Source organism: Babylonia areolata, chromosome 19 (assembly GCF_041734735.1).
Source record: "Babylonia areolata isolate BAREFJ2019XMU chromosome 19, ASM4173473v1, whole genome shotgun sequence".
Taxonomy (NCBI): Eukaryota; Metazoa; Mollusca; class Gastropoda; order Neogastropoda; family Buccinidae; genus Babylonia; species Babylonia areolata.
In genome coordinates this window covers 3,261,369-3,287,514 of record NC_134894.1, presented here as the reverse complement: position 1 = coordinate 3,287,514, position 26,146 = coordinate 3,261,369, and the positions used below count along the sequence as shown (strand labels likewise).

Here is a 26,146-nt window from a genome sequence, read left to right as displayed (position 1 = left end):
ATATCAGTCTGTGTGGTTTACATCACAATGTGTGAGTGTGTGCATGTGTGTGTGTGTGTCTGTGTCTGTGTGCGTGTGTGTGCGTGTATGCGTGTGTGTGTGCGTGTATGTGTGTGTGTGTTCTAGGTAAGCCATGGATTGTGTGTGTTGTGTGTGTGTTTGTGTGTGTGTCACTATGTGTGTGTTCAAGGTAAGCCATGGATCACAGTATTGATACTGACATAAATAATCTCATTTGAAAACAAATTAGGAATAACAAAAGGTAAGGGTTTTTTTTCTCTCATTTATGAGATCTTCAAAGTGTCAAGAAAAATATGACCATTGACAATAGACTGCTGGAGAGTTCTGAGGCCATCTTGGATCTTGGGCATGCCCATCTAACTTTTATATGAAATCACAAGCAGTGCCAAAGTCGATCGACATAGACAAAAGCGGCAAACATTCGCTGTCTTCCCATTTCTTCAGTTGATAGCCTTCATTGCTGTATAACCAAACTATATACAATATTTGTACAATAAAAAAGTACAAAATATGAAGCAAACAGGCAAAGAAAAAAGCCTTTTGTTTAGCATGTTCTGTGTCTCTTGATTGCCTTGTCGCTCGAAATTTCAGGGAGCCAATCAACTTCGAGAGCACAGATCATGTGACTCACCTTTATAAGTCATGTCAACACAGAACTCTCCAATGGTCTATTGAAGGTTTGAACCTGGAAGCAAAAACCACAGGCCCATTGAATATCGGTGCCAGCTGATGGTTTCATCTGGCATCCAACTGCTGCATTACTGATACTGTACATCATTTTCATGTATTGATTATTAATATTATGCTACTGTTCAGTTAGGGTTGCACCATGCATGGCTCACTGTCTTAAGAAACAACCCATTGAAAAGTATTTTTAGATAGATTTATTATTCATCAGAAGATGGAGGTCACTTGACAGATCTCTGATATACAAATTTTGTGCTTATAACTAAGCATGATTGTGATTATGAAATATAAATTATATAAGATCTTCTGTCATCTGAAGGCAACATGATCATGGATAAATTATAATCATTAGATGAAATATAGTTTCTGTGTGAGCTGATGGAAAGACCTTGACAGTTGACTATTTTGTTGGTCAGTGGATACTTCTATAGTTCTAACCAAACCCTCAGGCAGGATCACTGAATGCCATGACAGTTATAATACTGTACTGTTGTGTATTTAAACTTCATTGTGTAGCAAAAGAAAGACAGGGAGGGAGGAGTGTGTGTGTTTGTGTGTGTGTGTGTATGTGTGTGTGAGAGAGAGAGAGAGTGTGTGTGTGTGTATGTGAGATGTTGAGAGAGAGAGAGTGTGTGTGTGTGTATGTGAGATGTTGAGAGAGAGAGGGAGAGTGTGTGTGTGTGTGTGGAGAGAGAGCTCTTTTGAGGTGAGAGATAGAGATGATCTATATTAGTATATCATAAGATGAGTGAGAGAGGAGAGAGAGAGTGTGTGTATGTGTTTGTATGTGTGTGAAACTTGTGCATCTGATTCCTAGTCCCTTTGTATGTTTTCACCCCAGATCTATGCAGTGTTAATTGATTGTATACACTATATGTATGTCTGATGTTATAAATATATATTCAGTACAGGTGTGGTCAACTCAAGGCCTCACCAGTACATTGGGTTTATGCAAAGGTCAGGCATTTGCTCCTTTATTTATTTTAAGCAGCATATATTATATGTACAGTATACACATGGATCAGTCTGCATACTTTGATAACTCCTTGAAACTGAAACTGAAATGTGTGTTCAGGCCCAGAACAAAGAGACCAAGACAATGGCTGCCCTGAAGCAGGTGGACATCAAGGAGGAGACAGACCTGGAGGATTTCTCTGTGGAGATCAACATCCTGGCAGAGTGTGTGCACCCCAACATCGTTGGTCTGCACGAGGCCTTCTTCTTTGAGGGCAAGCTGTGGGTCAGTTGCTAACGAGCTTGTCGATGATCTCTTGTGCCATGTGTGCATATTGATTAGGGATGCTGGACCTACAACCACTGATTTTGGACTGGTGGATGGGGCTTGTTTCAGATGTTCAACAGTTCATTGAGTTGTGGACAGGGATTTTTTTGTTGGGTGGATGTTGCCTTGTTGCAAATTTATGTTCATTGAGTTCATGGAGGGGTGGGGGTGGACTGGCAGTAAGTGATTTTAGGGGTTGATTGTGTCTTGTTGCACATGTTCATCAAGCTCTGATGGGGTTGGTGGGGTGGGGGTTCAACTTCAAGTAAACTGGAGAATCCATGTGACAGATCGATAATCAGTGGTTTGGGGACAGGATGTTCATTGAGTTCTGTAGCTCTAGAGGGATTCTGATGGGTGGACGTTGCCTTGTTGCAGATGTTCATTGAGTTCTGTGGTGGGGGGTGTTACCCTGTTGCAGATGTTCATTGAGTTCTGTGGCAGGGGGATGTTGTATTGTTGCAGATGTTTATTGAGTTATGTGGCTGGGGGGAGTTGCTTAGTTGCAGATGTTCATTGAGTTCTGTGGCGGGGGGTGGGGGGGGTGATGCCTTGTTGCAGATGTTCATTGAGTTCTGGTGTTGCCTTGTTGCAGATGTTCATTGAGTTCTGGTGTTGCCTTGTTGCAGATGTTCATTGAGTTCTGATGTTGCCTTGTTGCAGATGTTCATTGAGTTCTGGTGTTGCCTTGTTGCAGATGTTCATTGAGTTCTGATGTTGCCTTGTTGCAGATGTTCATTGAGTTCTGTGGCGGGGGGGCCCTGGACAGCATCATGGTGGACCTGGAGAAGGGGTTGACAGAAAACCAGATCGTCTATGTGTGTCATGAGATGTGCCGGGCCCTGGACTTCCTACACCGCCACAACATCATCCACCGCGACATCAAGGCTGGCAATGTCCTCCTCTCCACTGATGGCGCTGTCAAGCTGGGTATGTTGTTCTGCTGGGCAGTTGTAGTTCCTTTTTCCTTCCAGCTTTCCATATCTGTTTCAGTTTCTCAGGGAGGCGTCACTGCGTTTGGACAAACCCATCTGCCGGGCAGATGCCTGACCAGCAGTATAACCCAATACGCTTTGTCCAGCCTTGTGTCCTTACATATATATTTGTGTACTTATCAGAGCTGATTTCTTGTACAGAATTTTTCCAGAAGACAACGCTTTTGTTGCAATAGCCAGGCTCTTCTCATTGCACTGAGTGCATGCTATGGATTTGTTCAACATAATTGTGCTAGATGATAACACTGATGTTGCAGTGCCAGGTTCTTCAGTGCGCCAGCAGCATGCTGCATGCGGGACCTTGGTTTATCGTCTCACATGAACAACTTGATGCTCAGATCGATTTTCCAGTCAAACTAGGGAGAAAGGGTGAAACCAAGATTTGAACTCGGACCCACATGGACACTGTATTGGCAGATAAACATCTTTACCATTCTACAACCTTCCGCCCCTTTTTTTGCACAATCATCGCTCTGTTTAGGTGGCATTACTCCCTTGCCACTCGTCCCCAGTCCCTTTAGACAGGCACACCCAGGTTTGTTGCAGTCCCAGCATTGTTAATTCTGCTGGGAACTTTTTGATGTTAGGTCCAAGCCAGGGGGGCACACACCAGAGGAGACCCTGCACTGCTGTTGAGTCACTTAGGTGGTGTTCACTTGTGCCTCTTCTGATTTAAGGTACTTTGGACACCACTTACTAAGCCCCTTACTGATGACAGTGATAACTTAATGACGGAGCCAGACTGAGCGAGTGTCCCCCTCAGGCTGGGTTGGTTCTGGTGGGCACTGGTTTCAAGGCCTAACCAGACTGTTTGGTTTGTGCAAAGGTCAGGCGTCTGTTCCTTTTTTTTTTTTCAGCAGATGTGTAGTGTATATGGATCAGTCTGCATGCTTTGATGCCTTCTAGAAACTGAAACTTTGGTCCAGTGTCTTTTTTCAATTGTCTTTTTTTTTTTTGCATCATGAAATACTGATAAGTTACATACTTTGGGTTTGTTTGTGTCTGTGCATTTGTAAACTGTTGTTTGTTTTTGTGCAATGAAATAAATGTTTTGTTTTATATAGTTTGTCTTTGTTCAGATAGTTTGTTTTGTACTGTTTGTTTTTGTTGTAATTGTTTTATATTGTTTGTTTTGTTTGGATAGTTTGTACTGTTTTTGTTGTAATTGTTTTATATTGTTTGTTTTGTTTGGATAGTTTGTTTTGTGCTGTTTGTTTTTGTTGTAACTGATTTGTATTATTTGTTTTGTTGAAATAGTTGTGTATTTTTGTATTGTTTGTGTGTGTTCAAGTGATGGTGAACTTGTGCCTTGAGCCAGTAGTTGTGGCTAGACATGGCTGTTGTAGTTTGCTTGTTTGCTCTGAGCAAGGCTCTGGGTTCAAATCCCAGGAGCTGAAAACAAAAATTGATACTGTGCTGTGGATTTTACTAGCCTGATGGTGTCAGGGACTGTGCCTGATGTGTACTTGGCTAAGAAAAGAAAAGGAAAAAAAGGAATCTTCAAAAGATATTCTTTACTTTTTACTGAAGCAACATCTCAGAGATTATTTAAATTCTCTGAGCAACAGAACTCGTGCCTGTAAAACTGGACAGGTCTTGTTGACAGTACTGTATCATATCTCAGATATCTTACTAAATTTAAAAAAGGATTGCTTACCTATATATATGTGTCCATCATTTCAAACAAATAGAAACTGAAAGATCACTGTGATAACTTCAAGTGAGCAGGTGTAAAAACACAGTAAGATATGTACAGTAAAATGCTGAACGCAGCAATGCCATTGTAAACCAGGTAGTATCATTAAGCATGGATATACTCATTGTCAGTGTTTGTAAACATTCAGTAAGACTCACAGATCTGCTGTTCAGAGACAAGCAAAAATACATGCAGCTTATAAGTATTTTACATGATTTTTGTTGTTACAAAAGAACAAATCAAAATAATCCAGAAGTGAAAGAAAGTGTCTGGATGAGGAGGAATATTCTTAAATGTCTTGTCACACATACTGCTGATTCTAGATGTTTTAGCAAGTATTAGTGTTCACATTTGAAATGTTATTATTTAAGAATAAACAGATAAGTAAAGTAGGAGAGGAGGGGGTTGTATGCTGAATTGAGGGAAACAGGGGTAGATGGAGGATGGAATAAAAGTATATAGAAATGCTGCCAAAGTAAGTAACATTCATAGTACCATGCTGCCAAAGTAAGTAACATTCATAGTACCATGCTGCCAAAGTAAGTAACATTCATAGTACCATGCTGCCAAAGTAAGTAACATTCATAGTACCATGCTGCTAAAGTAAGTAACATTCATAGTACCATGCTGCCAAAGTAAGTAACATTCATAGTACCATGCTGCCAAAGTAAGTAACATTCATAGTACCATGCTGCCAAAGTAAGTAACATTCATAGTACCATGCTGCTTAAGTAACATTCATAGTACCATGCTGCCAAAGTAAGTAACATTCATAGTACCATGCTCCTAAAGTAAGTAACATTCATAGTACCATGCTGCTTAAGTAACATTCATAGTACCATGCTGCCAAAGTAAGTAACATTCATAGTACCATGCTGCCAAAGTAAGTAACATTCATAGTACCATGCTGCTAAAGTAACATTCATAGTACCATGCTGCTAAAGTAAGTAACATTCATAGTACCATGCTGCCAAAGTAAGTAACATTCATAGTACCATGCTGCTAAAGTAAGTAACATTCATAGTACCATGCTGCCAAAGTAAGTAACATTCATAGTACCATGCTGCCAAAGTAAGTAACATTCATAGTACCATGCTGCCAAAGTAAGTAACATTCATAGTACCATGCTGCCAAAGTAAGTAACATTCATAGTACCATGCTGCCAAAGTAAGTAACATTCATAGTACCATGCTGCCAAAGTAAGTAACATTCATAGTACCATGCTGCCAAAGTAAGTAACATTCATAGTACCATACTGCCAAAGTAAGTAACATTCATAGTACCATGCTGCCAAAGTAAGTAACATTCATAGTACCATGCTGCCAAAAGTAAGTAACATTCATAGTACCATGCTGCTAAAGTAAGTAACATTCATAGTACCATGCTGCCAAAGTAAGTAACATTCATAGTACCATGCTGCTAAAGTAAGTAACATTCATAGTACCATGCTGCCAAAGTAAGTAACATTCATAGTACCATGCTGCCAAAGTAAGTAACATTCATAGTACCATGCTGCTAAAGTAAGTAACATTCATAGTACCATGCTGCTTAAGTAACATTCATAGTACCATGCTGCCAAAGTAAGTAACATTCATAGTACCATGCTGCCAAAGTAAGTAACATTCATAGTACCATGCTGCTAAAGTAAGTAACATTCATAGTACCATGCTGCCAAAGTAAGTAACATTCATAGTACCATGCTGCCAAAGTAAGTAACATTCATACTACCATGCTGCTAAAGTAAGTAACAATCATAGTACCATACTGCAAAAGAAAGTAACATTCGTAGTACCATCTGTTTTGTGCAGAGTATGTCAGATGAGTCTCTTTGGGGTGTTGTTCATGAACATTAAATGATACTGGATTTGGATAATGAAGGATTAAAGTAGTGAGGGGGTTAACTCACTCCGGACGATGGAATGCTATAACGTTCCTGACGTAAGGTGTGGTTCCGGACGACAGATTTCTACAATTAAAAATTTTTCTACGTTTTCCACATGGGGTTGCATAACAATTGCAGCTACACTGGGCATTGCAAATGTGTCAAGGGTCGAATGGAAAGTTTCTTCCTGAGATTCCATAACTCTACACTTGCTGGCGAGCGGTTGACCTTCGCACCCCACACGACAAGTTAATCTGCATACATATCAAAATGGTGTTGCAGGCGATACAACTGAAAATTTTTTTTTTAGTGAACAATACCACGACAGCAGCTTTTTACTGCTGCTGAAGTGATTGAAATGCTTCAAACTTAAGGTTTCGACATCGATGAGGATGATGAAGACGTTCTGCAGTGAAAAAAGCTACCAGCAAGAAGGTACTGACAGTGACTCAGCTTCTGAGGGCTGTGAAGAGAGGGAGGGGGGTGGGCGTACACATGATGTGAGGAGAGGGATCAGTGGGTCAAGTACAGCGAGTTTCATTCAGTTACTTCATGTTTTGTATTTTTTGTGATTTTGTTTCCAAACCCTAACAAATGGGTCGTCTGTAAGGAAAAGCAAGGGAGAAAACTATTCGTCCCAAGTGAGTTACTGAAACACATCCATTACAAAGCTCATCTTGTGGTAGCTGGCTTGCAAAGTCTGACCATTCCATGCTTTCCATTTTTCAGTTGAAAGTCCCATTTGTATGTGTGTTTAGGTTTCTTGTTTGTCTTTTTGATAATTACTTTTCTACTTCTTTGCAAGACTGGAATTCTTTCTATGTATGTGCGTGTGCATGTTTATGTATCTGAGCATGTGTGTATGTGTGTGTACATTTCTTCTTCTGTGTATTTATGTTCTTGCATGTGTGCATGTGCATGTGTGTATGCGTGCGTATGTGTGCATGGGCATGCGCATCTGTGCATGCATGTGTGTGTGTATGTGTGCTTTGTGTGTGTGTGTGTGTGTGTGTGTGTGTAGCTGACTTTGGAGTGTCTGCCAAGAACACACAGACCCATCAGAAGAGGGATACCTTTATAGGAACGCCTTACTGGTAAGTGCATGAGAACATTTTCAGATGCCCTTTCATGATTATCTTACTTTAATGAAGAATGGAGATATTTGATAAAAGAGAAGAAAAACCAACAGAATTTCATCACCATCATCATCATCAGTGGAATGTTCTTCATACTGTTGTTGTTGTTGTCATATTCCTTGTTAACCACTTGGTGAAATGAGATGAGTGTGGCATGAATTTGACTTGAGGTAAATACTTTTTGTGTGTTGCTACCAGTGCTGTAATATATTTTGCTGATAAACGGAATGCGATCACTAGAGGAAGAAGTGCAAATAGATCATGGTGACAGATATCCTGACCTGTAAGTTCAGCCTCGGATCAGTGAGGTGACAGCCCTTCACTGACGAGTGTTCTGGTCAGCAGCAGTCAAGGGTTTAACAGTCTAGCTGTTCCTCCCAAGGGAGCAGGTCTGATTCACCTGTTCCTGTTTTCACCTACTCTTTGATTGTGCCACTACTCTCAGTGGCCTCTTTGACAGTTTGACTCTGTTCTCTTTTGCTTACCCACCGTTCCTGTTAAATGTCTCTCACTCTCTCTCTTGCTTTCTTTCCTCTCTCTCTCTCTCTCTAACACAAACATATAGATGCAAACACACACGCTCCCAATCCAGTTGTCTTTTAAAACACGTGCATACACGTGCTTTTGTGCATGTGTACACACAGACAGGCAGGCACACACACACTTTTACATGCACAACAACTGAATTCATTTAAGAGCTGGACATATAATTATATATGCAAAACATGACACCAGTTTAGCGGTAGGAGAATCAGGAATAGGTGAATCAGAAAGGCATCCTGCCTCACTGTGTGAGGGTTGCAGACAGTGACCAGCAAGAGGCTGGAATGGGAGTTGATTTTTTTTCAGACTTCCAGTTCTGACAGTGCTTTGTCACATCTCTTCTTGTCACATATGTTATTTGTGTGCACCCATACAGTTTTGCAGACTTCTCTACATGCATGCATTATACCAGATTAAAACACACACCCATACATTCTCTCTCTCTCTCTCTCTCTCTCTCTCTCTCTCTCTCTCTCACACACACACACACACACACACACACACACACACACACACACATACACTACTCACACACACACACACACACACACACAACGCACACACACACACACACACACACACACACACACACACACACACACACCAGTGCATCACAACACAATACAACACATCACGATTGAACATGAGTGCATACACTTGCACAAATTAACACAGGCAAGCTAACCACCACCTCCGGCACACTGCCAGCTGACTTCACAACAGAAAACATGCACACACGCACACGCACACACACACACACACACACACTCCTACATGCACACACTGTACATGCTCTGAAATATGTTTGAGCTGAACAGATGTTTGTCTTTCTGTCCACCTGTGTGTAGTGAGAGTCTATCTGTGGTGACTTCCTGTGTTCTACTTGCAGGATGGCTCCTGAAGTCATTCTGTGTGAGACGCTCAAAGACACACCCTACGATTTTAAAGCGGACATCTGGTCTTTGGGTAGGGTTCACTTTCTTCATATTTGTTGATTCTCTTGTCTCTCTCCCTCTCTCTGTCTGTCTGTCTTTCTCTCTCTGTGGTCTCTCTCTCTCTTGAACTTTCACAATGTGAAAGTTAAAATGCTGTTTGTTTGAATAATTAATTTGTTCTTTTGCCTTATCAATATCATATATGTATATGATTATCTTTTTTTTCTCCAGCATGAGTACGAATTTGGTTGAGCATTTTATTAGTAATGTGCTACTGCATTTTATTATTTGATTATGTAATTGGTTTACTTCCCATAATTTTCTTTTAGCTTTACTAATTTTGTTATTGTTTTTCTTTATTATCAATGCTATTATTGTTTCTTTTTAATAGAGAATTTGGAAGTTTTAATGTACTGTGGAAGCTTGTGCTGTGTTAAGTATTTTTTTTATGAATTTGTTTATTGAATGTTGAAACTTTGTCTTGTGGATGAAATGACTTTTTTATGTTGCCTTTTTATCAACAAATGTGCCAAGAAGTTGTCTTTTAGAGATAATTAATATTCTTGTATGTATCTAGTATGTTGTGTATTGTGTGTGGTGCAGGTATCACGCTGATAGAGTTTGCCCAGATTGAGCCTCCTAACAAGGAGATGCACCCCATGCGAGTGCTGATCAAAATCCAGAAGGCTGACCCACCCACTTTCAGCAACCCCAAAAAATGGTCAGTGAATTAGTTTGTGTTATGTGGGTGAGTGTGTCTGCTGGATAATTATGATGTGAACGGTTGGCAAGTGTGTGGATTGAGTTAGAACTCTGATTCAGTGCTTGCTTGTGTGTGTAATTCAAGTGAACAAAAATTTGGTGTGTGTGTGTGATGTGCTTGTTTGTTATCACACTTCATGTTTGTGAATGTTATATATATGTGAAATCAGAAGTCTTTGGGTTCCTTGCAGGTATTTTTTGCACAGCTTGTCCAGCATCTGGTTCAGAATCAATGGGAGAAAGGAAGTGGTTTGGTCTGGTCAAAAGCTTATGACAATTTTTTGTTAATTGATGTAATTACTGGGCTTCTAATAACACAGATATACATCTCTGACACTGTCAAAATAGAAAGGACCCCACTGTTTGCTCATCAAGAAGGTCCCTGACACGTTCTAAAATTTCTAAAGTGAACTCATAAAAAAGCTGAGAATGATGTGTCAAAGCTTCTGTCTGACACCAGGATCACATGCTGTGAAGAAGAGTTCTTTCCCTTCTCCACTGCCTGGCCTGGAAGGCGTGGCTGTCTTTTTATGTATGCAGCAATCACTCTGTTTGAAAATATATTTTTTAGCTTAATTGTAATAATGCAGAATTGAATAGAATGTGCAGCAACAGAGTGACCCTCTGAAGGTAGCCATGGACCTGTTATGGTAAAAGAATCCCTGGGAACCCAAAGATTTTTAACTCGCAGAATCCATGTGTTTATAAGCTGACAATGTTCATGGTTGATTCCAAGTGTAAAGGCTAAGGATTTTTTGTGTATTTGACTGTTTCCAACTCACTTGGCTCATATCAGAGATTGACATAAGCTTACAGTGAGTCCAACAGCACAAATTGAGAGCTGTATGATAACTGATTTTCCACTGCAATAGGAACTCTTTTACAGCTGAGTGTTTTGTGAAGGACTATGACTCTCCAACTAGGATGCAAGATAACAGGGGCTCTTAGTGCAGCAGCCTTGAGGGCTAGTGGGCCTTTAGGGACTGTACCAACACCAACTGTCCTGCAGCCCTCTTGGCTGATAGAGTGGGGATGTAACCTGGGCAAGACTCTCTCCACTATAATCAAATTCTTGCCCAGATACTGGGGACAGCAGTTACCTCCACTGCTGTTCTGATGGTCATAGTTGGACATGACAGACTTATACATATGTGGACTATTTGTTGCAGGTCCAAAGACTTCAAGGACTTTGTGACCAAGTGCCTTATTAAAGATCCCAAACAACGACCAACAGCAGCAGAACTCTTGGAGGTATACTAATGACTATTGTTTGAAAGCTTGGTGATGGTTAACTTCTGATTCTACAATCAGTATGAGAATGATGTCATTTGGCATCATCAGAGTGGTGAAAAGTGTTGTTTCTTGTTTCATTTTGCAATTTCCTGTCTTTTCTTTTTTGTTGGTTGTTGACTGATTGTCTTTCTTTTCTTGTTTGTTTTTTGTTGTTTTCAGTTGCTCTTCTGGACTGGGTTGCGTGAGCAGTCTTGTGTTCGTATATTCTTGTTTCCATAACCCACTGAACACTGACATGGATTACGGTATTTTTAAAACGCGTGTTTGATCTTCAGCATGTGCATACACACTAAGGTGGTTCAGGCACCAGCAAGTCAGCACATATGTTGACCTGGGAGAATGGAAAAATCTCCTACCCTTCATCCAGCGGGTACTGAAACCGGGATTTAACTTGGGGACACTCGGATTGAAAGTCCAGCACTTTAACCACATGTCTTCTGGAGCCGTCAAAGATGGCTGCATGTTTGTCACCACTTGATCCAGGCTTTCAGAAAGGGTATGCTTGGTGGATTAGCATAGCAGTGTGTCACTGGCTGGTCTCCCTGACAGGGAAGATTCTCTGGAAGCCCTGTGGAATTGTCATGGCATTGAGGGAAATGAGAGTTAGGTTTGCTGTTCCAGACTTGGTCCGTTATGCTTTTCTGTTCCGACGTGTGACAGTGGTTCTGTCTTGTCTCATGCCTGTGAAGGTGTAGCCGCCCTGTTGTCCTTGGCAGCATTACACTGTTTCCACATGGTTGGCCTGTAGTTGTCATAGAGTTCATTATGGTGTAGCCGCATTGTTACCACATGGTTGTCCTGTAGTTGTCACTGAATTCATTATTGTATTGCCGCATTGTTACCACATTGTAGTTGTCATAGAATTCAGTATGGTGTAGCCGCATTGTTACCACATTGTAGTTGTCAGAAATCATTATGCTGTAGCCGCATTGTTACCACATGGTTGTCCTGCAGTTGTCATAGAGTTCATTATGTTGTAGCCGCATTGTTACCACATGGTTGTCCTGTAGTTGTCATAGAATTCAGTACAGTGTCACTGCATTGTTATGTTCTGTGTAAGTTGTGGTGGCATCACTGTACTTCACATTGTTTCTGGCAGCGTGTGTGTGTGTGTGTGTGTGTGTGTGACTAACAGCACTTTGGTGTGTCTGCTACAGCATCCATTCCTGTCCAGCAAGAAAGCCTCAGACAAGACGGCCATCTGTGACCTGATCAACGAGTACAAGGCAGACGTGGTGGAGGTGATGGAAGACCTCACAGAGGAAGAAGACATCAAAGAGATGAAGGTAAGACTTTTTTTGACTCGGCAGCAATGAAGATCTTCTCTGGTGTGTGGCCCCAAACATTGATAGCACCTTGTGGACTGCTGATGCTGAGACTGAGGCAGATGGACCTGGGTGTGGCTGTGTATTGGGGACTGTAATGATTTGTGTGGGGGTAATGCCACTGATCTGATGCAGTTGATGGGACAGCAATTTTTTTTTTTTTTTTTTGAAGATGAAGATGTGGCCAGTTCTATTCTTTCTGTGTGTGTGTGTGCGTGTGTGAAGGGGTGGTGATGATGATGTTTTAATTCAACTGTTAGTCCCAGCATGAAAAGAATAATGAAGATGAATGTTTCCAATGCATGATGGTGCTGACTTACGGTGTTTTTCCAGCGTCACATGAATGAGGATGCCCAGTCAGTGGACCTGGACAACGTGTCAGGCTACAGCACTGACCAGGACTTGAGAGCCAGGGACAAGGTACGGGCACTTTTCGGTTCCACTTTCAAGGTGCCAGAGCGTGCGGACTGATCCATATATCTTCATCAGTTATGCTGTTAAAAACAACATGATAACAATGATAAGTAAATAAACAAATAAAGGCAGCAGATGCCTGATTTTTGCATTAACCCAACATGCTGATGAAGCCATGAGAGCCTCTTCTAGGTTTGTCTGGAAAAAAAACATGAACATAAACTGAAATAAAGTGATAAGACAGAATAAACAAATAAGTAAATATATTGAAATATAGTGAACTGAAAAAGAAGTCTTTTTTTGATAAGTAGCATCCTGTGTTTGAAACCACAGGTTTGTCTTCAGGGGCTGTGTCAGTTGGAAATGACAGAGGAGGGGATGGCAAGACTGAAGAGTAGTTACTGTTACACATACAAGGCTTCTCCTTCTTCTCCTTCGTTTGTGGGTTGTTCACTGGTATGGACATGAGTAGGATTTTACGTTTTTACCCCGCCATGTAGGCAGCCATACTCTGTTTTTGGGGGTGTGCATGCTGGGTATGTTCTTGTTTCTATAACCCACCAAATGCTGATATGGATTATAGTATCTTTAACGTGCTTATTTGATCTTCTGCTTGTGTATACACAGGAAGGGGGTTCAGGCACAAGCAGGTCTGCACATATGTTGACCTGGGAGATAGGTTGAAAGTCCAAATGCTTTAACCTCTCAGATATTGTTCCCGTCTACATAGAAGGCAAATGGTTGAAAAAAAAAACAAAAGAAAAATGGGCCACACCAGTCAAACCTGTGTACACCCACTTAAATGCAACTACAATACAATGCAACTCAATACAACTCTACGATACAATGTTACTTTATTAATCCTGCACAGGGAAATTTTTTATCTCTGCTCAAAGAGAGCAGACTTGTCGCCATTAGCGCTGTGGCCAAAATTATTATCATCCTTATCATCATCATCATAATTGGTATTATCATCTTCTTCTTCATCATCATTGTCATGATTTTTAGCATCATAGTCATCATTATTATTGTCAGTATTATTATCATTACTATCATCATCATGTTCATCATTATGATTGTTATTGATATTATTCTCATCACTATCATCATCATTATGAAGGTCAGTGTGGCAGGTATTGAAGTGCAACTGCACAGAACTACAGAGTGTGTGTATGTTGCTCCCTGCTGGCAGAGCGTGGAGAAGGAGCTGTCCAAACTGGCCACAGAGGGGGAGGCGGCACCAGGTCCGGAACAAGCCAAAAAAGACCCGAGCGTCTCGGAGAAAAAGGAAGAGAGCGTGTCCGAGAAGAAAGGCTCTCCGAAGAAAGGCCTGGCCCCAGCCCCTCCTGCTGGCTCAGACCAGATACCTCCGTCGCAGGCAAAGTCTGAAGTGCCGCAGGTTCCAGTGAGTTCAGGTGTGACTGCGGTGGAGGTGGCCGGCCCTGAGGTGAAGCAGAAGGCAGAGGAGAAGAAGGAGGATGACAAACTGTCGGACGAAGGTCTCGGGGCGAGTGGTGACGAGATCTCTGACGGGAGTCAGGTAATTCTGAACACGCTTCGTGTTGCTTTACTCTGTCAGGAGTGGGTGTGTGATGATGTTTTTTTTATTTATTTAATTTTGTTTTATTTATCATTGATATTTAATTATTTATCTGTATTTCATTATATTTTAAATTGTTTTATTCAGTTTAAAGGTATCTATACAGTTTTCTTTATTTATTCATTTATTTTTAATTAGACGTGTTACATAGCAGCTCACTGGTGCAATCCTGAGCAGGGCTTGCAAAGCCTGACTTGTACCCTTTGCCATCACATATGTGAGTGGTGACGTTTGTGCTGGGCTGATGGTTACGACAGATTTTGTCTCAGTGGATCAGTCTCCTTGCATTCCCTTCATATGTGGAGGAGTGGTGGCCACGTTGTGTAACGCGTCCGCCTGAGAAGAGAGAGAATCTGACCACGTTGGATCTATTCCCACTCTTGTTACTATTTTCTTCCTCTTTACTAGACTTTGACTTGTGGTCAGGACACTAATTATTCAGATGAGGTGATAAACCTAAGTCCCATTTGCAGTATGCACTCAGCGCACATTAAAGAACCCATGGCAACAAATGGATTGTCCCTGTCAAAATTCTGAAGAAAAATCTACTCTGTGTATAATGTGTATGTGTGCATGTAATTGAAGCTTGCCTGAATGACGCAGGAAACATGATTAATGCCTAAAAGTTAGCTGTCAGTCGGCTTTACCCAGGTATGCAGCCTGTTGTGCAAATGACTCAGTGTATTGTTAGTGTGGAAAAGTCTTGGAAAAATGAGAGAACTGTACCAGGGCTGGAAAAGTCTTGGGAAAATTTGTTTTGCCCTTCTGGATATGGAATAAACTTTGAATTTTAGTAAAATCTTTGACCAGTACCATTCAACAGAGAGCTTAATTCATTTGGAAATACAACAAAAAACAAACAGAAAGGGGTGAAAGTTGAACATGGAGACCAGGGCATCTGCCAGTGTCTTTTGTCAGCGGTGCAGCAGACAAAGTTTTGTCGGTTTGGCTTTGTGTTGAGTGTGGACAATTTTCAGTGTGGTGTAGTAAAGTCTGGGGAAAGTATGGAGGTTTGTTTGGTCAGTCTGGAAAAAGTATGGAAGTGTGTTTGGTCAGTCTGGAAAAAGTATGGAAGTGTGTTTGGTCAGTCTGGAAAAAGTATGGAAGTGTGTTTGGTCAGTCTGGAAAAAGTATGGAAGTGTGTTTGGTTGCTCTGGAAAAAGTAGGGAAGTTTTAAGTGTGTTTGGTCAATCTGGAAAAAGTATTAAAGTATGTTTGGTCAGTCTGGAAAAAGTATGGAAGTTTGTTTGGTCAATCTGGAAAAAAGTATAGAAGTTTGTCAGTCTGGAAAAAAGTATGCTGGTTTGCTTCATCAACCTGGAAAAAGTATGGAGTGTGGTTGCTCTGGAAAAAGTATGGAAGTTTTAAGTGTGTTTGGTCAATCTGGAAAAAGTATGGAAGTGTGTTTGGTCAGTCTGGAAAAAGTATGGAAGTGTGTTTGGTCAGTCTGGAAAAAGTATGGAAGTGTGTTTGGTCAGTCTGGAAAAAGTATGGAAGTGTGTTTGGTCAATCTGGAAAAAGTATGGAAGTGTGTTTGGTCAGTCTGGAAAAAGTATGGAAGTGTGTTTGGTCAGTCTGTGGAAACCTTGGTGCGTGTGTCCTGGCAGCTCCTCCTCTTCTTGACATCAACTGTTCCACATCCCCTGGGTCTTCTTTTCAGTTCTTGGATTCCAGATTGCAGAAGTGACAGCAAGCATTCTGCTCTTATTGTAGTGGTTAGCGTATACGCTTTAAGGCAGTTTTCATCTGGATCTGTTTTGGATTCTTGTTCAACGCCTGTGAACTCAGAACATGGTCTTGCACACCAACAGCTGAGTGAGTGAAGGTTTACCTTTCAATCTGAGGGTCCTGGGTTTGAATCACGGTTGCAGAGCTTTGGTGGAATTTTTTTTTTACTGATCTCCCAAGGTAAAAAAATAATGTGTAGACTTGCTTGTGCCTGAACCAGACCTCTCCCATGTGATGTATATACATGCAGAAGATAATACATGTATGTTTAAGATCCTGTGATGGCTGTCAGTGGTTTGTGGGTTATGGAAACAAGAATGTGCCCAGCATTAACACCCCCGAAAATGGAGCATGGTTGCCAACAAGGTGGGGCAAAATGGTCATACATGTAAAAGGCCTCGTTCACTTGTGTGTGTCTGTGCTACCTGCTGGTGTCATCTGTTTCAGATGTCTTGTGAGAGGAACATGTAGAGGGGTTTCAGGACGTTTTTGCTGATTTGTTCCCTTTGCCTCTTGGTGTCTTTCATTGGGTTTTGTTTGATGTGTGTTGGGTATGAAACAGGTGAAGCAAAACCCTGTCTGCTTTTGCACCATTGAGCTATGGTTAGAATATTCATGAAGTGTTTTTTTTATGTTCTGTTTTTTTTGGGGGGGTGGGGGTGGGGTGGGTTTTTTTTGTTTTTGTTGTTGTTTTTTTTGGTTTTTTAGATAAAACTGACCCAGATTTAGCTATTGTTTTCAAGACTGATGTAAAGATATATTCTGTTATGTGCAAGTATATGAGTGTGTACCTCTGTGTGTGTGTGTGTGTGTGTGTGTGTGTGTGTGTGTGTAAAGATATATTCTGTTGTGTCCAAATATGTGAGTGTGTACTTCTGTGTTTGTCACTTTGTGTGTGTGTTTATGTGTGTGTGTGTGTGTTAGAGAGAGAGAGAGATTCAGATTCAGATTATTTATTCATTAATAGGCCTAGGCCCCTTATGAAGGGGTAAGTGACAATATATAAGTAATAACAAACAAAATGAAAAATATAACCAACCATAATAAGTACACATATTACATTAACGCTGCAATGAATTACAGCATCTTAAGATGTCACGATATCCCGAAATTTAAATGCCTGGTGTAAAAACAGTGCCAGATTCCATATATCAGCATGTCTCATAGAGAGAGAGAGAGTGTGTGTGTGTGTGTGTGTGTGTGAGAGAGAGAGAGAGAGAGAGTGTGTGTGTGTGTGTGTGAGAGAGAGAGAGAGGGAAAAAGAGCTGAATGTTTTGTTGTCTTGTATTGACTATAGTTGTGCTGCATCACACTGTCTTGGTTACATAACGTAGTAATGCATTGTATCGCAGTGGACTTGCCTTAACTATTTTTTTGCTGCCCTTTAAAAAGTAAAAATTTATAATATTTTTGCTTTACATTTCAAAAGTTTATGCTGATGCATCGTACAGACATTGCTTTTGTGTTTCCTAGCAGCATAGACCTAGCAGGAGATCAAGCTCCCCTCCAAAGAGAATTATCCAAAGATCGGTAAAGGATGATTTGACAACATATTATCTTCTGCCATCTCTGTCATGTAACTTTCTCTTTCAGTACATCTAGTTCATATTAACACAAAAACTGAGGATTACAGGTGATGCCTGTCCAGGTGATATGGCTAACCTTTGTCTGATTCTTTTTTCTAATATTGTTTCCTTAAAATCACTGCTCTCACTAATGAATACATTCCTCAGATTAACTTGACACATGTTTTCATAGTAATGGGTGAATGACTAAAACAAAGGAAATTTTTAACATTCAGTTGTCATAGTTTCTTCTTTTTTTTTTCCAAATAATTGATCATTTTCTAACAGAAAAGCTCAGATATACACAGGTAGGTTATATTCATTCACTTGCACATAGAGTATGGTTTATCCTGTCAGTTTTTGTGTTATCAAGACATCTGTCTGCTGCAGTTGCTTTTGTAGAAATGTTAGTGTCCCCTGATGTGTCCAGCAGTCATCAGAATTGTCTGCAGAAGAGATTCTATCAAAAAAAAATTTTTTTTTGTCCAAAAACTACCAAGAAAGATTATTCTAGAACTTTGGAGGGTAACTCATGGATCAGTGATAAACATATTACAGTTCTGATGTGTCTGCATGTGACATTTTCATAAGCCCACCTTTTTCATAAGCACCATTGGCTAAACACAGCTTTATGCATTACTCTGATGTCTGAAAGCAGCCTTTGTGGCCATGAGTTGCTTTTTTCCCCTTCATGTACATGATCTTGAAAGGATGTGTTTTATGTGAGATCTGGTAGACCTGCACCCAGACCACCAAGGAATGGGCAGGTAGTACAAATAGTTCCCCCCAACACACACACGCACCCCCTCCCCCCAAACCCTAGCCTTACCCCCATCCCTCTTCAGCAGTTGACAGTCTGGAATCTGCAGAATAGTTTGGTAATGGTTTTTTTTTTCTATGGACAATTCTGATGCCTGTGGTTCACCCAGCTGGAGTTCTTTGTAGCTGACTGTTGAGTCAGTATCATGAGACAAACATATACACTGGGCTGTCTTTGGCACAGTCAAACCTGTCACAAAAAGCGTTGCTCCTGTTTAGATGGAAAGTAGTATACAATAACATAAATGAGGATTATAGATATTGTGTGAGATTTGCTTTTGTATGATCAAAAAAGAGGAGTTGATAAGAGAATAATGTCAGAAACATTTATCAGTACTTTTTTATGTAAAAAAACAACAACAACAAAAACAAAAAAACCCCAAAAAAACCCAACCTTTGACAAAGCCACACTATGAATTGACATTGAGTTCAAATCCACTGGAGCGTAGACATTGTGTGGAGTCACAGTGTTTACATTTGATTCATGAAATTCTGTTGTATTATTCAGAACTTGAGTGTCACATTGAAGTGTCTTGGTTTTTTTCAATGGTTTATTCATGGTGTTTTCTGATGCCACGTTCCTTCAAAAAAAGAAAATCCAGCCATAGTGTTGAACAGTTGAACATATAGCTCCAAAAATTACATGAAGGCATTCAGTTTGGGTTGCAGTGCGCTATTGATCTGTTGGCAGATGCTCAGTCTACAAACGTATTTGGAACATTAGATTTATTCTGATATATGCATAAAGTGTCTGAAAAGTTCTTTGGCTGATACAGGCTGTTGCCTGGGAAAAAAAGTGCTGCAGCAAGGACATGGGATTGCTTTGTGACAGATTTGACCGTGTCAGTGCTCTTGTAGATGCTCTTGTATTTGCAGATCTATAACTTCTCTTTGCTGCTTGTGTTTAAGTTGTGGGCTGCAAGTTGGGGGACATAATAGTGCTTCTCCTTTGCCTCTCTCTGCTCCCCCCCCTCCCTTCATCCCCATTACCCACTTCCACCCTCCTCTCCATGTCTCTGTCTTTCTCTTGCCTTGTCTGTCTGTCTGTCTGCCCATTCCTCTTTCTCCACCCCCACTCTTGTCTTGCTGCACACAGAACGAAAGCCCCAGCAAGGCCGACAAGGGGAAGGAGGAAAAAGAAAACCAGGTCAGGGCGGAAGACGAGAAGAAGAGAGAGGAGGAGAAGAAGGAGGAAGCAGCACGGATGACGTCTGTGGCAGAAGAACTCCTGGAGGAGATCACAGAGGACGTTCTGACCTGCGCCACCATGAACCCCTCCATCCCCGCTGTCGTCTTTGAGGTGGTCACAGAGTATGTCAGCACAGGAAGTGAGGAGAAGAGTCCTGAAGAAGTGAAGGAGGAACGTGCTCAGACTGTGCCAGGCCCCACGGAGAGGGGAGACATGCCTGAGAGGAGACCCAGGGGGAGGAAGGAGAGTCTGGAGGTGCAGGAGGTGACGGTGCAGGTCAAGGAGAGACTGGAGGAGATTAAAGTGGAGGAGAGGAAAGAGGAGGAGATTAAAGTGGAGGAGAGGAAAGAGGAGAAGAGGAAAACAGAGCCCTATGTATCGGTCATCACCTTCGGAGGTAAAGCCGTCCCCGAGTCAGGCATGATGGTCATCAACGGCCACGCCCAGGTGGTGCCGGAGTCGCTGAAAGAGGCAGGAAGGGGGACAACAGCCGCGGCCACCATGCCACCACCACCACCCCCAGCCCCAGCAGTCACTCCATACACCCTCCCACCCTCCCAGAAACCCACCGTCATCCCGCAGACAGATCTGGACACGGTGGAGGTGGGCCAGAACCACGAGGGGTCAGGGTCAGGGTCGGGGTCGCAGGACGGGAGGGGTTCGAACCTCGATGACAAGGCGTCAGACTCAGCCAGCATCAACACCATGGACAGTCTGGACCGGGAACTGGACGCTGAGCCCAGCGCTGGCTCCATCGTCGCTCAGCAACAACCACCACCCCAGCAGCAACAACACCGACGCATCCGGCCCAGAAACGTAAGGGTTGTGTGTGTGTGTGTGTGTCTGCTTTTTGGTGGGTGGGTGTGGGTGGTTGGGTGTGTGTGTATGTGTGTGTGTGTGTGCGTGCGTGTGTATATGTTGGTTGTGTGCAAGTTACTTGACCCACAATCTTGACCTCAAAACAGACGCAACCCTGTGCAGAAACGTAAAGGTTTTGTGACTTGTTTGTGGGGATGGGGGTGGGTTGGTATGTATGTTGTTGTATTTGTTATGTGCATGTTATTTGCCCTGTGACAGGACAGACACATTTGTCCCAGAAATGTAAGAGTTTTGTGACGTGTGTGGAGGGAAGGGGGTGGTTTGTATGTGTGTTGTTGTGTTTGTTATGTGCATGTTATTTGCCCTACGACAAGACAGACCCATTTGTCCCAGAAATGTAAGTTTTGTGACGTGTGGGGGGGATGGGGGTGGTTTGTATGTGTGTTGTTGTGTTTGTTATGTGCATGTTATTTGCCCTACGACAAGACAGACCCATTTGTCCCAGAAATGTAAGAGTTTTGTGACGTGTGGGGGGGAGGGGTAGAGGGGTCAGGACATTGTGTGTGTGTGTGTGTGTGTGTGTGTGTGTGATGGTAAAGTGAGGGAATCACTCAGTGGGAATGCCAGGGGCTCTTTCATTATGCATAATAGCCCCACCTTCTGTGCCAGGAAATATCTCTTTTCTATGGCTTTTTTTGTTTATGGCTTTAATTTTCTATCATCTCTTCCTTTCTTATTTTCTGCCTTGCTGGTCCATTCACGTGTACTTTTTTTCTAGAAAGCCTTGATTTTTGGGGGTCTTGTTTTTTGTTGTTGTCTTTTTCAGGACTTCAGATGTGGGCATTCTTACAATGTTGTACTTGTGTGTGTGTGTGTGTGTGTGTGTGTGTGCCAAGGACGTGTGAATTGCCTTGTTGGCAATTTAGGTTTTATATTACCTCAAGGCCTGACTAAGAGCGTTGGGTTACGCTGCTGGTCAGGCATCTGCTTAGCAGACGTGGTGTAGCATATATGGATTTGTCAGAATGCAGTGATGCCTCCTTTAGTAACTGAGCTGAACTGTACAGAATTCTTTGTATTATGTTCAGGTTAGTTGTTGTTTTTTCTATGGTAAGAAATTGACAGAATGGACAGCGTCAGAGATATAGATTTGTATTCATTAATTTGACTTGTGTCTAATTTTCTTGTACAGTTTTTTTCTTCAGGTTCTATGGGATCAGTATACAACAGTTATTCAGCTGTCATATGACCCTGTGTGCTCTTCTGGGCTATGACTATAAGCAGCAAAGATACAACTGAATGAGTGAGAGAGTGTTTGAGAGAGATGTAGCGTAGATTGCTACTGCTGTCTTTGTCAGATTGTTGGGGGGTTTGTGTACCCTTTTTATGCTATTCTCTCATGTATATTTTTCTTATGTACTTTTTCACATTTCTTCCCCCTTTCCTGAGGGTAATTTGAGGTTATTATTGACTTTTGCAGACTTAGTAGTCAGTGGGTATGACGCTATCGTGAGATGAACTTAATTCTCATTTGTTTGTTTGAAGGTGAAGGTGTCCATGGTAATGAATTTTAAGTTCACCCATACCATTTCTTCTACCTCTGTATCGTGTTTCACATAAAAGAAAACAGTGCTATTACCACTTTTTTTTATATTGATTTTTAAAAAGATGCCATTGCATATGTACATAACTTACAGCTGCTGCTATACCCATGCACAGTGTAATGCATTTATTTTCCTTTATTCGTTGAGTTCACTGTTGGGCAATTATGCACACATCACCAAATAAGCCTGCTGTCTTCTCTGCCACACACGCTCACGTAAACCCACACGTAACACAGGCACATACAATTTTTTTTTAACACTCAGAACAGTAAAGAAAAACACCAATGTTAATATATCTTCAGTGGTGAGAGAGAACGCAGTATTGGAGAGGACATGATTTGAAATGTATTTGAAAAATCCTGTAAATGAAAGGTTTGAGACATGTTAATCTGGCATAGATAACACTGCTTCCCTGTACCCCAGATTGACACACAGCTTTGTGTTAACATGTCTCCTCCTGCTTACTTTGGATTCCAACCGTCCAGATCTGTCCACCTTTCAGGAGATGTATACCACTCCTGTACTTCACCAGTTTGGACTTTCTTCCATTATTCGGCCATACCTTATTTGTGGATGTACTGTCATATTCAGTCATCATAACAGCTACATATTCTCCCATACCGTATTTCTGTCAGAAATGAAACTGTTTAATTGTGTGTTAGTATAGTCAGAAGGGGTGGAAGGGGGGTTTGACCAGTCACTATACTAGACGTGCTTGGTGTTAACTGGTGCAGGTGTTAACTGTTAATGTCACACATTGTGGATGATCTAGGCCTGATCAGTGCATTGGGTTTATACAAAGATTAGGCATCTGTTCCCTTAATTTTTTTTTTTTTTTAAGACAGATTTGGTGTAGCACATATGGGTCTGTCCACATGCTTTGACACCTTGAAACTTGGATTAGGATAGAAAAGTAATTGATTGCCAACATTTTATTATTATATTTTATCTCAAAGCACACTGTCCATTGCTGTACTTGATTCCCCAAATATATGACTGAATAGTCAACATTGACTGTCATAGGAGTTGATAGTGACTGGTCACTTTTATTGTTTTAGCAGATGTGTAGTGTGTGTGGACCAGTCACCATGCTTTAACACGTCTTGGAAACAGAAACTGAAACAGAGTAAGGCAAGAAGGGATGTCTGCAAGTTCCAAGAAACAAAGAGAATGTGCCTTGTAAGATTCAGCATTGTGAATTTTACAGGCCGAAGGGGAAGGGGAGGGGGGTTCTGAGGGAGATGGGGAGAGGTCATTGAGGAGATAGTTGGTTAAAGATGGCTGGACAGTAATGTGTGTGTGTGTGTGTGTGTGTGTGTGTGCGTGTGATTTTTGTGGGGTTCTGCTGGGGATGGGAAGAGGTCATTGAAGAGATAGTTGGTTAAAGATGGCTGGACAGTAATGTGTGTGTGTGTGTGTACTGTAATTATATTTTGATGAACATACATTATCTTTTGTCATTTTTATTGTAGCTTATTTGCATTTAAAAAAAAATTTATTTGTACATGTCCGTCAACAAAAAAATCAACCAGTCTTGTGTCTAAACTCATCTTCAAAAAGAGTTGAGCAAAAGAAAATTAGTATTAAAAAACAACAACAACAACAAACACAAAACAAAACAAAAAAAAAAGAGGTTGTGGGGGAAAAAAAAGTTTATCAGATTGCATCCCAAGATTGTGATGGAGTGTGATAAATTGAAAACCTTCACTGCCATGTGTCCTCACTGAGGAAATGAAATGAACAGAACTCTGAGAACAGTTTATTGAACGTATAACATTTAGTCTTGATTAATGTTCATAAACATGAAAATTAGTTAAAAATCAAAACAAAATAAAACAGTCATCCCCCCCCTCCCCTACATCCTCCCCCCCTTAAAAAAAAAAAAAAAAAAAAAAAAAAAAAAAAAAAAATCAAATCAACCCCAGACTGATTGGAAATTGATTGAAAGTTTTGATTCCATATCTCTTTTAAATTGGTCTAAAAAGGACTGATGAAAGATCACTGAAACAGAACACATTCTGTAACATGTCTTGTCATACTTTGCACTGATGCTGAAAGAATTCTGTGTCAATCCTTTGTCACCATTTGCACAGCTACAGTGTCATTTCGCTCACAAATTACCCCTCACTGAATTACTCCCCTTCCTTGTGTATGTGCTACAGGCTTCACCGCTCTTAATTCCTCTAATTGAGATAACAAAGTGATTATGATTATTCTCATTCTGCTGTTCACTTTGCTCTTCCCATTTGCCAAATCCCCCTTCACTGGAGATGAAATACAGTACTTCATGACTTCATTTTTTACTTGACTACTTAGATCTGTACATCTGTTTAATGAAAGCATGGCATTGATTATGAGTGTATATGTGTGTGTTTCATAGTGTACTATGTGTATCTGTTTACACACGTCTAAGCAAGTACAAAATTGAACATATAATACTAATAATGATAATAACAAGAATAAAAGTAATGATGATAATAAACAATTGCATAACTCCTTACCACATAAAACATGCTCATTTGGGCTGTACATTCAACAACAACAACAACAACAACAAAAAATGATAATAAACAATTGCATAACACCTTACCACATAAAACATGCTCATTTGTGCAAAAAAAAAAAAAAAAAAAAAGATAATAAACAATTGCATAACTCCTTACCACATAAAACGTGCTCATTTGCGCTGTAGATTCAACAACAACAACAACAAAAAATGATAATAAACAATTGCATAACTCCTTACCACATAAAACATGCTCATTTGGGCTGTACATTCAACAAAAAACAAAGCAAAAAAACAACAACAACAACAAAAATATGATGATAATAAACAATTGCATAACTCCTTACCACATAAAACATGCTCATTTGTGCTGTACATTCAACAAACAAACAAACAAAAAACCAAACTGATGTGTAAAACATGCATTTTAACACTCGAATGACAGTTTACAAACATAACCCTGTGTAGACATGCAACCAAACAGTATGTATGAATAAACACAAAACCATGATGCACAGCACAAAACTCAACAAAAATATCTCAAACATCACAATACCTAAATGATAAAATCTCATGTCACAATACCAGTATCACAACACTTAAAAGCAAATCTGAATAGTTAAAACCAGTCATATACATTACAATGTCCTATTATCATACAGACACATGCCTGTGTGGTATTATATCCATATGCACAGTCATGATATTAACAAATTCAGGTGACTCAGTGGTGAGTTATAGTGATGAGAATCACAAAAGCAGTGGTTTAGTTTCAGTTGCAATGAAATCAGATGCACTTTATATTCAAGCATATTGTTATCTTTGGTTAATTGCTGTTTTTGGTATGTATTTATGTATGTGTGTGTCTACCGATATGTGTGAGAGAGAGAGAGAGTGAATGAATGAGTGTGTGTGTGTGTAGAATACAAGAAACCTTAAAGTTTATAAGACACAAGTACATTGGTAAATAAATAAATAAATGTATAAATAAATAGATAATTATTGTGTGTGTTTGTGTGTGGTGTGTGCGCGCAAGTATACATATGACATAACTTCAATAAGCGCACACACACACACAGATAAACATACCTTTTGTTTGGATTACTTAATAATGAATACTTTTGAAGTTGCAAACTCCAAAGGAATGATTTCAAAATTAGTGACCACAAATTCCATGTGGTGCATCTGTGCATCATTATACTATATAAAAGATATTGAATTTAATTAATCTGTTGTAGTCAGCAGCAGTAATCTGTTGGTTACTGATGTGAACCACTTTTTCCTTGAATGATTATGTACCGTTGCCTCTAACTCTTTGTGATAGACTTCAGCTGGTGTTCAAGGT

At 40.7% G+C, this 26,146-nt stretch overlaps 1 protein-coding gene across 7 annotated transcripts in view; it reads left to right on the top strand.

Moving 5' to 3' along the window:
• Window positions 1-26,146, top strand: part of LOC143293384 (serine/threonine-protein kinase 10-like) — a 70,412-nt gene that overhangs the window by 1,050 nt on the left and 43,216 nt on the right. The window contains exons 2-13 of one of the 7 annotated variants that reach the window (XM_076604196.1): window positions 1,784-1,948; window positions 2,722-2,920; window positions 7,585-7,657; window positions 9,132-9,208; window positions 9,781-9,898; window positions 11,109-11,190; window positions 12,390-12,518; window positions 12,891-12,977; window positions 14,164-14,511; window positions 17,776-17,829; window positions 19,780-20,688; window positions 22,237-22,251. In XM_076604196.1, the coding sequence (XP_076460311.1) occupies window positions 1,784-1,948; window positions 2,722-2,920; window positions 7,585-7,657; window positions 9,132-9,208; window positions 9,781-9,898; window positions 11,109-11,190; window positions 12,390-12,518; window positions 12,891-12,977; window positions 14,164-14,511; window positions 17,776-17,829; window positions 19,780-20,688; window positions 22,237-22,251 (2,256 nt within the window). Of the gene's footprint in view, window positions 1-1,783; window positions 1,949-2,721; window positions 2,921-7,584; window positions 7,658-9,131; window positions 9,209-9,780; window positions 9,899-11,108; window positions 11,191-12,389; window positions 12,519-12,890; window positions 12,978-14,163; window positions 14,512-17,772; window positions 17,830-19,779; window positions 20,689-22,236; window positions 22,252-26,146 lie in introns of those variants that run through there. The other 6 variants (XM_076604195.1, XM_076604198.1, XM_076604197.1 and 3 more) reach the window with 6 other exon arrangements.